Source organism: Macaca mulatta, chromosome 10 (genome assembly GCF_049350105.2).
Source record: "Macaca mulatta isolate MMU2019108-1 chromosome 10, T2T-MMU8v2.0, whole genome shotgun sequence".
Taxonomy (NCBI): Eukaryota; Metazoa; Chordata; class Mammalia; order Primates; family Cercopithecidae; genus Macaca; species Macaca mulatta.
The window spans coordinates 66,550,464-66,566,313 of NC_133415.1; the positions used below are offsets into that span (position 1 = coordinate 66,550,464).

At 43.8% G+C, this 15,850-nt stretch overlaps 1 protein-coding gene across 2 annotated transcripts in view; it reads right to left on the reverse strand.

The window, feature by feature from the left end:
* PCSK2 (proprotein convertase subtilisin/kexin type 2) overlaps positions 1–15,850 on the reverse strand; it is a 254,019-nt gene that overhangs the window by 21,973 nt on the left and 216,196 nt on the right. For both annotated transcript variants that reach the window (XM_028827173.2, NM_001266025.1), the window contains 2 exon segments: positions 6,514–6,729; positions 4,021–4,121 (listed from right to left, as the gene is read on the reverse strand). In XM_028827173.2, the coding sequence (XP_028683006.1) occupies positions 4,021–4,121; positions 6,514–6,729 (317 nt within the window).

The following is a 15,850-nucleotide window of genomic DNA, read 5'->3' on the forward strand; positions in this document are numbered from 1 at the left end:
TGACAGCTCTAGCCAGTGAGAAATAAGCAAAAGCCACTGGGTGGGGCTCCTTGGAAAAGCCCTTCAACATGGCTGACTCAGCTGGTTTCTTTCTTTTCTCTTTTTTTCTTTTCTTTTCTTTTCTTTTTTTATGTATTTTATTTTTCTTTTCTTTTCTTTCTTTCTTTTTCTTTCTTCTCTTTTTTTCTTTTTCTCTTTCTTTCTCTCTCTTCTCTCTCTCTCTTTCTTTTAAATATTTTTTATTTTTTTTTGCCCTTTGTGCTTCTCCTTTTCCTGCCTGAAATGCAAACATGATGGCTGGAGTTCCAGCACATCTAGAGAACATGAAAGTGGCAGAACAAAGGAGCAGAAAGCTAGAAAGAGCTGGATTCCTTGATTCACAATGGTACCCCAGTACCCTAAACCAGCCCTGAGTTCCTTATCTTTGTATTTTCTTTCACATGACAGAAAAATAAACCCTTGTCTCTGTTATTATTTGGATATTATTATTTGGATTTGCTGTTTCATGCAGAAACATTAAGTCTTGACTGAATAGCAATGCGTAATCAGAGGCAGAAGCCAGCTACCCACACTCTGCACCCAGAGTCACAGATTCACAGAGCTATTGCCTTATTGGTCATCCTCACACCCTAGTCTACAGATCAGCGACAGGCTGGCAGCTTAAGTATTCCTGGGGAACAGGCATTGAAAAGTCAGGTTCCTGGGCCACCCATCCCTAGGGATTTGTATTCAGTGAGGCTTGGGTGGGACTTGGGAATGTATTTTTTCAAAAACTTTCCCCAGTGTGCTCCATTTCACTAGCTATGAGGGAAATGCAAATTAAAACTACAATGTGACTCCACTGCACATCCATAAGAATGCTAAAATGTAGAAGACTAATAATACCACATTTTGGCAAGGATGTGGAGCAACTGTAATTCTCATATACTGCTCAAGGTAGGGTCAATGGGTACACCCAATTCAGGAAACTATTTGGCGGTATCTACTAGAATTGCACATATGTATATTAATGACGCAACGTTTTGACTTCCTAGTAGACACTCAACAGAAATGCATCTGTATGTTCACCAAAAGACATATACAAGAATGTTCCTAACAATATCACTCACAGTAGCCCCAAATGGAAACAATCCAAATACTCATTTATACAATGGAGTGATATTCAACAATGATAATGAACGATCTGTAACTATATACAGCAACATCTCTTGCTCTGCTGAGCAACAGGGCACATAAATAGTCTGTTTCTTGATTTAGGTGCTGGCTATGTGGGTCTGTTCATTTTGTTAAAATGTCATGGAGCCACACCTAATGAATTTCTTTGTATATACTACACTAACTAAAGAGTTTACATTAAAAATCCATCCCCTGGAAAGTCACTTTTGGAATCATTGTTCCAGTCCAGCATGTGGACCACTTTACTCCAGGTGATTTTCTGGAGTCAAAAATTCATCTCCTTATGACATCTACCCCTCGAGCCTAGCTCACCTTCTAAAACCACAGAGAAAGCACCAGGTCATATGAGAGAAACCTAAATATTCAAAGGTGGCAGTCATCCCTCACTAAAATTCTTTGAAAAATCTCTGATATTGGTGACACTGGGAGATGGGAGCAATATTTCCTGTGACTCAAGTAGGCATTTTCAAGCATTGGGCAGAAAAGTATATTATGATATTAAACTACGAAGTGACAACTGGTTAGGAGAGGGAGGTGGTTTTCTTTTTCTCCCCTGCAGTCGTGATGGGGGAAGTGTTATTCTCTCTCTTTCAAGGTCCTGATGGACATACATTTAGATAATTTGTTGTTATGCATGAGGACTTCCTGTAACCTTATCTCAAGAAGAGAGAGAGATGAGCTATGGGACTGCTCTGTGGAGGCCCTTTTCCTTATCCCTCTGGGCTGTCGCTTGGGGTATCTCATCCTGACCAATGGTTTTCACTTTTGGCTACTGGAGCCGCTTTGCCTAAAGCTAGAGATGCCTTGGAGTTTACTTCTCCAAGGTAGCTCTTAGCCGATGACTGACTCATATAAGAATATGACAGTCCAGCTTCCTTGCCTGGAGGTAGAACAAACTCAGAGGCCTAATTTACATTCGGTATTAGACTGAGGCCAGAACTTTTGAAGTTGAACCTTTGCTTGGATTTTTCCCCATCCTAACTTCCTTCCCCTACTCCCTTACTGTCTTTCCTGGGATCCCTTCCTTAATAAATCACTTGCACCAAAATCTCATCTCAGGGTCTGCTCCCAACCACGGAAAGTTGGTATTTTGAAGAATTTTAGGACCGGCTCCAGTGATGGACTTACCCACAAGCTGCCAGGTGTTATACTTTTTTCCTCTTTATGCCAGCAGAGAACATTAAGTTCATGATCATTGCTTCAAAACAAAGCATGCCTAAATGGTGACTGCATTCTTTTCTGTAGGATATCTAGACGTATGTGCTGAAAGAATGGTGACTAATCAAGGCAGAGCCATGAATCTCTAGGAGTCCAGCAGCCACACCCCTCCACTCTGATTTATTTAGGTGTTCCATTTGTATGCCTATGGATCTAGGCATAGGCATAGGATTTTGTTTGTCAAAAATCCCAGAAGACTGTGAGTCAAGTCTTGACCTCTGAGGTTGAAAGGGCAACCAGAAACCCTTCTCGCTTTTGGAGCACTCCTGCTCCCTGGCCCTGTGCAGCTCAGCTACAGGCAGCAGGCTCTGCTAATTGTCTCCTTGCAGATGAAGTGAGCAAGGCCAACTCAGGCTCCAGGGCCCACTGAGGCCCTGAGATGAACAGTTTTACCTTCAGGAAATGTACATTGGATGTGAGTAAATTTTGGTTTCTGTGCTTGATAGGGCAGAGGTCTCTGTGCCTAATAGTTGAGTTTTGACCAGTGTCTTGGCATCATAAATTTTCTACCTGACTTTTGTTAGAAGAATCAAAGTTTAGACTTGTCCAAAGAGAGGAGTCACTCTCAATTTGGGGTCTTATCTGCAAAGGGAGGATAATTATGCCTTTTCTTGTGAAGGTAGAGGGTTGAACTAGGTAATCTTTTGAAGCCCCTTTCTATTCTAGGAACCAACTCCTGCCTCCTTTGCAAATCAAAAATTGCACTGCATATGTGGAGAGAGACAAGCAGTGCTGCCTAGAGATTGATGCTGGGAGCTCCGGTTGCCTAGCAACTCTACTCTCCTTCCCCAGGAGCCTGAATCTAACTTCTCAGAAGTTGCTGGGAACTGCATTCTCTGACAATTCCCTACACAGCCAGCACTTACACTCACACTACATGTGTGGTGTCTGAAGCCCGTGTGTTCCTTCTGTGAACATAAGGCCAGCCTCAGGTATCACTAAAAGAATGCAGAGTAGCAGGTGGGCAAGTACCTCACTGCTACTCAAATCCCAGGTGTGTCCAGCAGTAGCAACATGTGGCCTCTCCATAGGATGGTAAGGACATAGGAGATGGTCTCCTCTTACCTTTAGCTTGGAAGGTTTCCCAGGAAAGCCCATATCTTGGTCTACACTGCGTGAATTTGCGTATCTTGTTTCAGTGTTAAAAAGTGAATCCACCTCACCAATTAACAAATCCTGAGTGGGACCACCTTGTTTGCCACATGTTCTGAAACATCAGCTTGGCAATTTGATTTTTCTTCAAGTAGCTGATTGTGAATATCACTGCAGTAGAAGAACCCAGGGATGCAGAGAGGATAGAGGGGCAAATCTGGTGAAGAAAGAAATATCTCAGTGCCCTCACTGGGTATCTGAGTAAGTTGCTGATATGTGCTGCTGGGTGTTGTGTGCTCCCAGGAATGTGGTTTTATGGTGGGTGTGTGTGTATGTGTGTGTGTGTATATGCACACACACATGTGCAGGTGGGCACATGGACCACTTAGAAATGCACAGCAGAGTTCGTTGGCCCTGACTATTCATAGCCTCTCATGTCCACTTTTGCCTCCATGGACACCTGGCATGTGGGCAGAGAGACACGTATTAGTCCACCCTGCAGAGCTGGCCCTGGACCCAGAGCTATGAACATACTTAGCCTCCAGAGCCAGTGCAAACACGCCAGCTGCCTCAGGGGCAGCTGCAGATGTCCCAGAATGCCTCAGAGTGCAGTTGCCGTACAAATCTGTGGTTGCCTGGAAGGGAAGATAATGCGTAATGAGTGAATAAATCACACTATTTTGAACCCCCGCACAGTGTGGAGCAGGGGATTATCTACTCCATTTATTTATTTATTTATTGAGACAGACTCACTCTGTTGCCCAGGCTGGAGTGCAGTGGCGTGATTTCTGCTCACGGCAACCTCTGCCTCTCAGGTTCAAGTGATTCTCCTGCCTCAGTCTTCCAAATAGCTGGGATTACAGGCACGTGCCACCACGCCTGGCTAATTTTTGTATTTTCAGTAGAGATGGGGTTTCGCCATGTTGGCCAAGCTGGTCTCGAACTCCTGACCTCAGGTGATCCACCTGCGTTGGCCTTCCAAAGTACTGGGATTACAGGCATGAGCCACTGCGCCCAGCCTACTCCTTTTATTTAAACTATGCTTTGTTCCCAAGAAGATTAAGAGGAAACTAAGGATAAGCTTAGCATCCATATGCGTCTCTTTTGCCCTAGGTTTTATCTGAGCTTCCTAGTAGCCCATGTAAAAGGGGACACATAGTCAGTTATAGTTACAGTGTCCACAAGATAAATGAGTTGTTCAAAGAAGCATATCTGTGGCTATTCCAGAGACTAGAGAGAGATTTATTTCCTGAAACCTAAAAGGAAACACTATGAAGTGGGAAGTGATGTCAATACTCCCACCCTAGTTTTGTTGCATCAGGACTGGCCCTTGGAAAGGCCAAAGGCCATGTCATTAGCATTTCTTTTTCCTTCATGGGGGAAAGAGGAGCATTCCCGAAGAGGAAGAATCAGCATGCTCAGCTAAAGTCTACCTAGAAGGGCAGGCTGTTAAAAAATGTTTCTCTACATCTAAAATTCACGGAGAGATTCTGAGACGTGTTGAGTCAAGACAACCCAATATGTGGGTATCACCTCCACAACTCTTATTTAGAGGGGACACTGGTGAATAGATTTTTAAAGGACTTTCACAAAGTGAAAAACCTCATTTTCAATGTTTGTGAGAGCCAGGGTGTTCATTAAAATCATGTATAAACGACAGGAATTCTTCCTCTGTCTGTAGGATCCTCAAGAGAGCCTATTATTTTGAGGAAGAAATTACCAGGGAGGTTTAAGGGCATCTATTGAGCAAAATTATAGTACTCAGAGGAAACACAAGGCCTTTAGCCAGTCCAAGTAGAAAAAGTCATAAATATGGGTTGAGGACGAAGTTACACCACCGAGAGGCCTTTGGGGTAGGCAGTGGAGCTTCCAGGCATGAGAGTGAAGTGTCACCTCACCTGTCCCTGTCTGCCCTCCTCCCTTAATGTCCATACAGCTTATAGGACAAGAGGGGTCAAAGTCCCCTTCTGTTTGGGAGGAGCTGGCACATTCTTCATCCTCCCCAAGACCAACGGGGAATGCAGGAAGGCTCGTGGGAAGGACAGGATTTTAAGGTCTGCATCCCTTCCAGGTAAAGGGCTTCTCCTGGCTCACACAGGGGCATGACCATCTTGCCAAGTTGGGATCCCAAGTGGGAGTATGGGATTGAAACACTGGATGGTACTAATGATTTTGTCCTGAGCTTCTGTCTTCCTCTCTCAAGAAGCCTCAGTGGAGATGGGTGCAGCCAGTCAGGATATAACTCATGCATGACTACTGAACCACCTACTAAATCCTGGTTTGGAGGTGTGAGAAAAGGCTGATCTGTGAGCAAAGTCTCCAGAGAGGAAAAGATCCAAAAAGGCTTATCATGCTTTACACATGATGTATATCCCAGGGGCTTGGAAAATCCACCATTATATCTAGTTGCCAAGAAAGGAAGATTTTTTTTTTCTTTGCTCAGAAAGGAGCGACAATCTAAATCTATGATTATTAGTCTTTTTTTTTTTTTTCTAAAAATCATGGTTCCATTTTAAAATATGATGAAAATCACAAGTCTTTCCCCGAGCAAATAACAGATGCATGTGCAATTTTAGGGGGTTTATGGATCCAGAAAAGTCCATCCATGAATGTTGTTTTTAAAATTACTATAAATACACAGATGGGTTCTTGTTTCAGACAGGGTTACAGTGTGATGCTTTGGTTCTTACAATGAGTTAGTTATTCTTGTAAGTGATGGAATGGGGCAACTGATTGGTAAACCAGACTTCATCATTACTTGTAAGCCAAAAACAATAAACAAGAAAATCTATGGAAAATGATCTGGAAAGGAGTCCTCACTGATCATGCTCCTAGCTTGCAGATGGGAGGTCTGTGCCTTATTAGAAAGCAGGGCTGGGCATAGAGAAAAGGGGTCTTCCCCACAGAGCCTTAGTTCAGGCTCTGAGGGAGGGGACAGGAGGGGAGCACGTCAGTGTCCCAGCATCCTACCGTAACACAGAGGTGCAGTGGCCCTAAGGAAACAAGGACAGAAGGGGACGTGCTCACCACACCGGCCTCAGGGTTCCTTTTCCTCCCGTTGCTGAAGGTGGAAGCCAGGGTGGAAGAGCAGCTCTCGTCGTACAGGGCGGTCCTGCCGTCGTTGATGGCTGAGTTGATGGAGATGGTCCACATGCTGGAGGCGTAGCCGTCGCAGTTGCAGTCATCATAGCTGCCGCCGTCCCCGGAGGCCCACACATAGATGCTGCCCTTGCCGCCGCGGCCCTGGGGGGAGCAGGGGAGATGCTGCTGCTACCCTACAGCCTGGGCTGCGAGGGGGCAGGGGAGGTCTCCAGCCCAGGGATTGGGCTTCTTCAGCAGCTGAACCTAAAGACTGGGTGCACTTTTTAAACTGGGTTGGACACCATATCTTTCTGGCAGGGCATCGTGGGAAACTTTTTTTTTCCAGGAAGAACTCAATCTAAAAAGTCAACTGAATTTACAATTTAAGCTGGGGATAATGAGGTAAGAAAAGTCGGAAGAACTGCCTTAAAATTTACAAATAAACTGCTTTTTAAAAAAGCTATGAAGGTGATACATGCTCATGATGAAAAGTTTAACTGTATGGAAAGGAAAATAAAAAAAAAACTCTCTGAGGCAATTATTATCTCATTCTTACATCTCCTTATATGTATCAGACATTTTTCAGTGAAATGCAAGTATATGGACACACATTTTTTCTTAGCTACATAAGCTATACAAAACATTTTTTTTCTTTTTTTCTTTTTCTGAGATGGAGTCTCGCTCTTTCGCCCAGGCGGGACTGCAATGGCACTATCTCAGTTCACTGCAAGCTCCGCCTCCTGGGTTCACACCATTCTCCTGCCTCAACCTCCCCAGTAGCTGGGACTACAGGCGCCTGCCATCACGCCTGGCCAATTTTTTGTATTTTTAGTAGACATGAGGTTTCACCGTGTTAGCCAGGATGGGTCTCGATTTCCTGACCTCGTGATCTACCAGCCTCGGCCTCCCAAAGTGCTGGGATTACAGGTGTGAACCACTGCACCTGGCCCACAAAACATTTATAGAAGATATATACCTTTCATTTTAAATAGCTATATATCAATATATAAATTTAAATATATGTAGACATTATAAATATAAAGCATACATTTACTCCATAATATACAAAATTTTTACATATGTGTGTGTGTGTGCATATGTACATACTTTTTCTTTTTTATTCAATTGGATACTAGAATCCTTTTAAACACATATTATACGACATTTTACTTGTGCAAGGGAACTCCAAATATAGGAGGAAAGTCTAATATGATCAAGTAAAACACACAGTGAATAAAACCTTAAACACACAGTAGAATGCACAATAGCTATTGCCACATGCTGATTAGTTTAAATGGCAAGCTTTGCATAAATCCCTACAGTTAGCATGGCTCTTCTCCTCAAACCATGTTCTTAGAGGTTCTTAAAAATCCTTTTCTTTTCCTTGTCTTCTGAGTATCTCCTCTCTACCTAAACAACCCAGGATTGGGCCATTTGCTTCTTGCTTTCCACTTTCTTACCCCAAGGCAATGGGCTTGGGGCTGCTTAGTTTTCACCTGTGGGCTGGGAGGGTGGATAGGAGTGCAGCCATACAGTGTGGGAGGCAAGGGGCAGGTGCAACCTCCAGCCACTCCACAGCCTGGCCCAGGGTGGCTTGGTTACCCTCTAGAGGGAGAAGACAGAAGAGACTGTCAGGGGAAGTCTCTCCCTGTGTGGTCACCAGGTGTCCATGGTCCTTATGCTTGAAACTGACACAGAATCAGTGGTTTAAGGGTGGAGAAGCCAGAAGGAAGAGAGATGATTGGATTACCTCCAAGCGCTCTCTGCCCCCTGACAATCAGACGTGACATTTTCAATTGCTTCTAACAGGACTGAGAATTAATTAGCCTGTGATCGATTGAATCGACAAACGAACAAATATTTATTCAACCACTAGCTGGGAACTATTCTCAGCATCTTGGTAAATCTATGCTGGAAAACTCCAACCAAAACAAGGAACTGCTCTCAGAAACCAGGACCGCGAGGGACATAGATCATCCCTACAGTTGATGTGGAAGATCACACTCTCAAACAGACTCAGATTTGGGCTCAGTATCAAGAAATAGCAAAAGTGCGGCTGGGCGCGATAGCTCACGCCTGTAATCCCAGCACTTTGGGAGGCTGAAGCAGGTGAATCACCTGAGGTCGGGAGTTTGAGACCAGCCTGGCCAACATGGTGAAACCATGTCTCTACTAAAAATACAAAAATTAACTGGGCGTGGTGATGCACATCTGTAATCCCAGCTACTCGGGAGGTGCAGTGAGCCAGGATTGCACCACTGCACTCCAGCCTGGGCAACAGAGTGAGACCCCCATCTCAACAAAAAAAAGCAAAGTGCAACTGATGTGAGTCATAATAAATGAGTGAGTGAGGTTAACCATCTGTAGAACTTTCTCCTGAATCAGTCCACATGTAGATGTAACATCTCACATCTCACGGCTAGTGAGATGAAGCAACCTTTGCTAAAATGAAGGAAATTGATGCTAAACATTCTCTTCTTGGTGTGGGGAGTATGGTAGATTGATTGTGACCCTAATTATTTGTGATTCCCTGTATTTATGCCCTGCGCACTATGCCTTTGCAGCCCCATCCATCAAGAGGAGGGGTCTGTTTCCTACCCCTAGAATCCAAGCTGGCTTTATGTCTTGCTTTGGCCAATAGAATGTGGTGGAAAGTGATTCTGTGTCAGTTCCAAGCTTCAGTCCCAAGAACTCCTGTGTTCTCTGATCTCTCCCAGAACTCCATTGCACCATGAAGATAAGCCTAGGTTAGCCTCCTGATTGATAAGAGACAAGTATTCCAGTAAAATTCACTGCCCCTGCTGCCAGCTACCAGACACAGCAGGGAGGCCATCCTCGATCAGCCAGTCTCTACCTCTCTCTCCTGATGTTAGCCCATCCTGGTCCAGATCAGCAGAACAACCCAGCTGACCTGTAGACCGAAGAGCAAAATTAAATGATTATTATTTTAAGCTACTGAGTTTTGGGGCAGTTTGTTATGCAGCCAGCTCACTGATACACAGAGTGCAACTGTCAGCCTATTTCTGAACAGTAAACAGCAAACGTTAATTTTGTTTTAAACCATCAGATTTGCTCACAAGAATACTTCGTTTTCTAGGAATACTAAACTTTGTTTTCTTAAGCTAGATTGGACACATGAAGCAACAATAATTGTGTCCTTGCTTCTAGTGATTGGGTTTTAGCACCAAAGAGTCCCTGGCTTCTGGGAAAGATGGGCCAGTGAGGAAAAAAACCCCTAGTTCTGGGGGTAGAAATGAGTGGGGAAGGGACCTCCATAAGAGGACTGAGAGCTGGTGATGGGATGGGGCTGTTGCTGGCATGCCACCCTACTTTGGTTTGAACTTATATGTCCCCCCCAAATTCATATATTAGAACCTAAGACCCAACATGATAGTCTTAAGAGGTAGGATCTTTAGGAGGTAATTAAGTCATGAGAGTTCGGTCCTCATGAATGGGATTACTGCCCTTATAAAAGGGCTCCAGGGAAATAGCCAGGCCCCTTTTGGCCCTTCCACCGTGGGAAGACCCAGCGTTCGTCCCCTCTACCAGACACAGCAACAAGGCACCATCTTGGAAGCAGAGAGTGAGCCTTCGCAAGACACTGAACCTGCCAGTGCCTAGATCTTGGGCTTCTGCTTAAGGCTTGATCCATTTCTGCCTCTCAGCTTCACCTGAACAGGAGCTAGGCAGAAATCGAGACAGAATAACTATGGCTCACATCTAAACCATAACCCGTTAGAGGAAGAAGTGCAGAAAACGAAGGGTGACTATCACAGCAAGCATTTCTATAGCACTTACTGCATGCCAGGGACTTTGTTAAGTACTTTATATATTATCCTATTCAGTCCCCACAGCCACCCTACAGGCAGCACCATTTACACTGGCCACACAAAGGATAAAACACTTAGGAAGAAATTCAATAAATCTAAGAAAAAAAAAAGCTAAGGAAGTGCTAAATAAGGCTTTGAAACTCTCTGAACTCTATGGAAGGAGGGACGAAGACGAAGATTTGATCCCATGGAAAGATACTGGCCATGTTCTTGAATAGAAAGACAGGATTACAGAGATGTCAATTTTCCCTATGTTAATATATAAATGTGCCAGGCACGGTGGCTCACACCTGTAATACCAGCACTTTGGGAGGCTGAGGTGGGCGGATCACCTGAGGTCGGGAGTTCAAGACCAGCCTGACCAACATGGAGAAATCTCGTCTCTATTAAAAATACAAAATTAGCTGAGCGTGGTGGCGCATGCCTGTAATCCCAGCTACTTGGGAGGCTGAATCAGAATTGCTTGAACCCAGGAAGCAGAGGTTACGGTGAGCCGAGATTGCGCCATTGCACTGCAGCCTGGGCAACAAGAGTAAAACTCAGTCTCAAAAAAAAAAAAAAAAATATATATATATATATATATGTATATATATAACTTTATCCCAATAAATATACAATGTATCAATTGAGATTCAGCCAGGCAAATATTGCCACACTTGGCAGGTCAACAGAGGGAATTTTATCCAGGGAATAGGTGTTAAAGGAAAGCCTAAAACCCAAAAGGGACATGGGAAGTCACCCATGGATTAGAGGGTGACCCGGGAGCTGGAGGACAAAGGGAGGCCATTACCCAAGAGCCAGCACTGTGGGCGGGGCTGTCTGCTGGGGGGCAGAGTCTCAGCGCTAATCCTGCAGCTCATGCTCAGTGAGTGGAATGGCCGTCAGCTGCCTGAGGCAAGTAGGCCAGCCTGGAGGCTCATGCCTGTAATCCCAGTGCTCTGGGAAGTGGAGGCTTGAGGCAGGAGGAGCGCTTGAGGCCAAGAGTTTGAGACCAGCCTGGGCAAAGTAGCGAGAGCCCCATTCACCCCACACTGTACAAAATAAAAAATTAGTTTGGCATGGCGGGGCACGCCTGTAGTTCTAGCTACTCAGGAGCCCAGGAGTTTGAGGAGCTGGAGTCTGCACTGAGCTATAATCACACCACTGCACTCCAGCCTGGATGACAGGAAAAAAAAAAAAAAAAAAAAAAAAGCAAGTGCATTTAGGTGAAATTAAATGAATGGTGCAATTCCACTTTGAATTCTGCCAGTCTTTTGAGTTTAGTGAGATTATAGTGTTTCTCAAAAGTTTTTGCCAAATGGAAACTTTTAACCTAGGCACTATGGAGTGTACTTAACCACCCTGGTTCTCAAGCAGCGTGGACTTTTGCTTCAGAGTGGAGTGATGGAGACAATTTTGGTGGTCACAACCATGTGTGTTTTACTAACATCTAATGGATAAAGGCCAGGGAGACTACTAAACTTATACACAAAGGACAACCTTCTCACCACCGACAAAACAGTATTTTGCCCAGAATGTCCACATGCTCAGGCTGAGAAATCCTGCTGACCCAATGGTAAAGGGCAGTGAGTTGGAACTTGCTGGGCATGGCCTTAAGTAGCCTCTCACAAGCCCAAAACTTCTGAAACGTTCAAGCAAATTTTTTATTTTGCTGATAATATAAAAATAATGTTACAAATTGCTTACCGTCAGCTAAGGTGACATTCCAGCTAGAGACTGGTGCAGTGGCTTGCTGTGTCCCCAGTGCATCGCCTATGTTCGAGGAGGTGGAAATCCCACTTTGAGAAACTTGTGGCTAAAGTGAGTCAGTCCTTCCACCCTAACCAATGGGTAGGGACCCGGGTTAATGACCAGAATAGGCCCTGGTCCAGGGTTGGTATGGGTTTAGGGTGCAGACCCCTGGTGAGGCAAGCCTGGGAGAGCTTATCTTTTTGTAAACAACTATAGTAATTGTTATTTTCCAGTCACCTTGATTTCTTAATACAACATTAACATACCTTGGAAAAAGTTATTGTATTTTTTACTATGAAAATAATATTTATTGTAGAATAATTGGAATATAGAAGATGAAGGAAATAAAAATCCTTTATAATCTTACATGAATAGATAATCATTGGTGATATTTTGTGGATTCCTGTCAATTTTACATATAAATGCAAAGTATAAGAACGGGCTTGAAAGTGAAACTGGGATAATAAAAATAGAAGGACTTTCTTGCCCTGCTTAAAATGCATTTCTCACAATTTATATAATTAACATTTTTATGTGATTAAATACTCTTCTACACCATAATTTTTTGTTAGTTTTATGAAATAGCCATTCTGCAATTTATTTACACCTCTTCTTGAATGTACATAGAAGGTTGTCTCTAGTTTTTAAAAAAGTACTTTATGTTTAAAATGAACATAATCTTATATATGTCTTTGTATGTTTATTTTCTTAGGCAGTGTTTCTAAAAGAGGAAATTTTGGGAGAAAAAAATGAATGATGATTCTTGGTTCATCTGCCGTATTATTGCTCTTGATAAAGTTTGTTAACAGTTTATATGTTTACCTGCAGTGCATGAGAACTCTACATTCAGCTCATATGGGCCATAATTTAGAATTGTCATTTCTTAAAAATAGTTTTGCCAGTTTGGTGGGTAAAAATAGTACCTCATTGTTTTGAGTTATATATTTTTTTCATGAAAGTTGAATTTATCTTTTTGTGTTTTTCCTGCTCATTTGTATTCTTGCTTATTATTTAGCAAGGCCCCAAGTCCCAAAAGATAATATCCTTTGCCTATTGTTTTTCTTTCATAGAATTTTTTTTTTTTTTTTTTTGAGACAGAGTGTAGCTCTCTCCCAGGCTGGAGTGCAATGGTGTGATCTCGACTCATTGCAGCCTTTGCCTCCCAGCTTCAAGATATTCTCCTGCCTCAGCCTCCCGAGTAGCTGGGATTGCAGGCATGTAGCACTGTGCCCAGCCAATTTTTATTTTTATTTTTATTTTTAGTAGAGATGATGGAGTTTCACCATGTTGGCCAGGCTGGTCCTGAACTCCTGACGTCAAGTGATCTGCCCACCTTGGCCTCCCAAAGTGCTGGGATTACAGGCATGAGACACCTCGCCTGGCCTCATAGTATTCTTTTTACTGGTTTGTAAGAGCTCTTCCTGTATTAAGAAACTGAGCTAGATTTTTATTATCTACATGCATATATATTTACTCAGTTTTTCCTTTTCCTTTTATGTGTTGGATTTAGACTTGCAGACATTTTTCCATTATATTACTTTAATCTGTTATTAAAATATGAATTTTAAAATAAACACATTTTAAATTGCACATGAAACAACGTATTGATTTATGAATATTGCCTTTCTGCACTCGTAGTTCATGAAAAATTTTATTCAAACTATTCATGAACATCTTTGGCAAATTTTTTTCAAACTATTCACAAACATCTTTGACATTGGCACGTTTGTCCTCACTAGGTCAACTGGTTACCTCTGGAGCTACCTAACTGTTTTGGTTAGGTACAGTTTGGTTAGGCACATTGTGGTAGTCATTGCTGCTGCTTGCTAAATATTGCAAAGTGTCCATGGTCTGAGCCCATGACCATGCCTCTTTGTGGTTGGGTGAGGTCTTATAAACCATTTTAATCAATTGGTTGTGAGTGGGAGTGATGGTAGACAGTATCCTTTCTAGTTTGGAACTTTTACTCGTCAGTTCCAGACTCTGCAGAGGACCCTGTGGGTTCTGTGGTAGTTCAGTGGGAGTAGAGTGTCAGGTTCTCTGGAAGAGCCAAGCTAAGGACCGTGCAGTCGCCCTGGCCTCTGATTTAAATCCTCACCTCGATTCAGTGTTTGATGGCACCTGTGGTCATCTTTAATTGTTGTCTGGTTTTCGTGTAACCACCTTGGAGGTCAGAATCCTGTGTTACTCTGTTTCACTGCTCAAAGGATCCAGCCATTGTAGTGATGAATCTTTCTGATTTCAGAGGTGCTGCTGAGTTTACTTTCACGTCAACTTCTAACCCCGGGTGAATTTCTCACTGGGCCCAGGTGGTCCAACAGGTAGCACCAAAGGGGGGGTGACCAACTGTCTTGGCTTGCCCAGGATTGAGGGGTTTCCTGAGATGTGGGACTTTTCAATGTGAAAAACAGGGAAGTCCCTGGCAAAACGAGACGGCTGGTCACAAGGACTACCCGAAACCCACCAGACTTTTCTCGTAGTTCTCTTTATCCCAGAAATGAAAGGAGGGACGGTAACGGCACCAGCTGTTTCCAAGGCTGAGCTGCAGATTCCACGCTGCAGCGGTTCTGCTCAGTTGCGACCTTCATCTGGCTGCAGAGCATAAATCTGGGCTCGCGGAGTATTTGTGAGAGCTCCTTGGCAGGAGGCATTCATCGTCTGCCAGAGGCCCTGGCACTCCCTGCAACGGTGTATGACCCACGGCTCTGATTAAATTTCAGCAGGCGGCACTGTGGCCTCCCCTCACCCATGCCTGATTAATCACTATCTCCCCAGGCAACTCTCTCTGTTCCCTGCTTTCCTGGATGGTGGTTTTCTTGTAAGGGGTCCCCGTCCATACATTCCAGCTGGAAGAAGACCTGCGATCTGTACTTTGCCCTTTGCAGCCCCTTAGGGAGTAAACAATCAATGGGCTGTCTCATATGTACCTCAGATAATTTCTGTAGCCTTGTTTTTAAATATTCCTAGAATATCCCCTCCAGTAGCAACTCCAAAGAGTAACTAAGAAGAAGTTGGGATGTAGTCATCAGAGCCAGCAAAAGGTGTGCCAGGGTTGCTCTGGGTGGCTGTATTTCCTCAAGTTGTGGAAAGAAGTTCATGAATCAGTTGTCACTTTCAAGACCTTCTAGTGTCACTCGAATTCCCCTTCTGGTTGTCAGAGCAAAATAAGATGCTGTGTCCTATAATGCCCGGTTTTTGTAACTCCCTCTTTGCAAGGGCTACATCCTTTTCCTGAACAGTAAACACATCACCTTGCTAGTGCTTTATCTATCCAGAGAGTGATGACTCTGTCTCAGGTTAGGTTTTGCTTAAGCTGCACTTTGGGAGTTGTGTGTGAGCCCGTATCCCTTGGACTTTAGAGTTGCCTGTGCCTGGGAGTTTCTCAATGTCAACATATGCATCTTTTTGTCTAAGGGCTTCCAAGAGGCTGAAGGCTACTTTGCGCATCTGTCCTCAGGCTGAAAGCACTGGGGCATTTACAACCTTTTGAGAACAAACCTCATCAATGGGTTTTATTCCAGCTCCTTTCCCACAGGGTGGAATACCTTTGGGGTGTGCTCTCAAGGTTTGGTGTGGTCTTCTGAAGTTTCCCAGTGGCATTAAGCTCCAGTTGCTGACAGTGACGACTGGCAGGATAACATACCCTTAACTGGTCCTGTCTCTTTCCTGCCACACCTCCCATTCATCACTGGTATTCTCTTTACCTCCCCAATAAACTACTT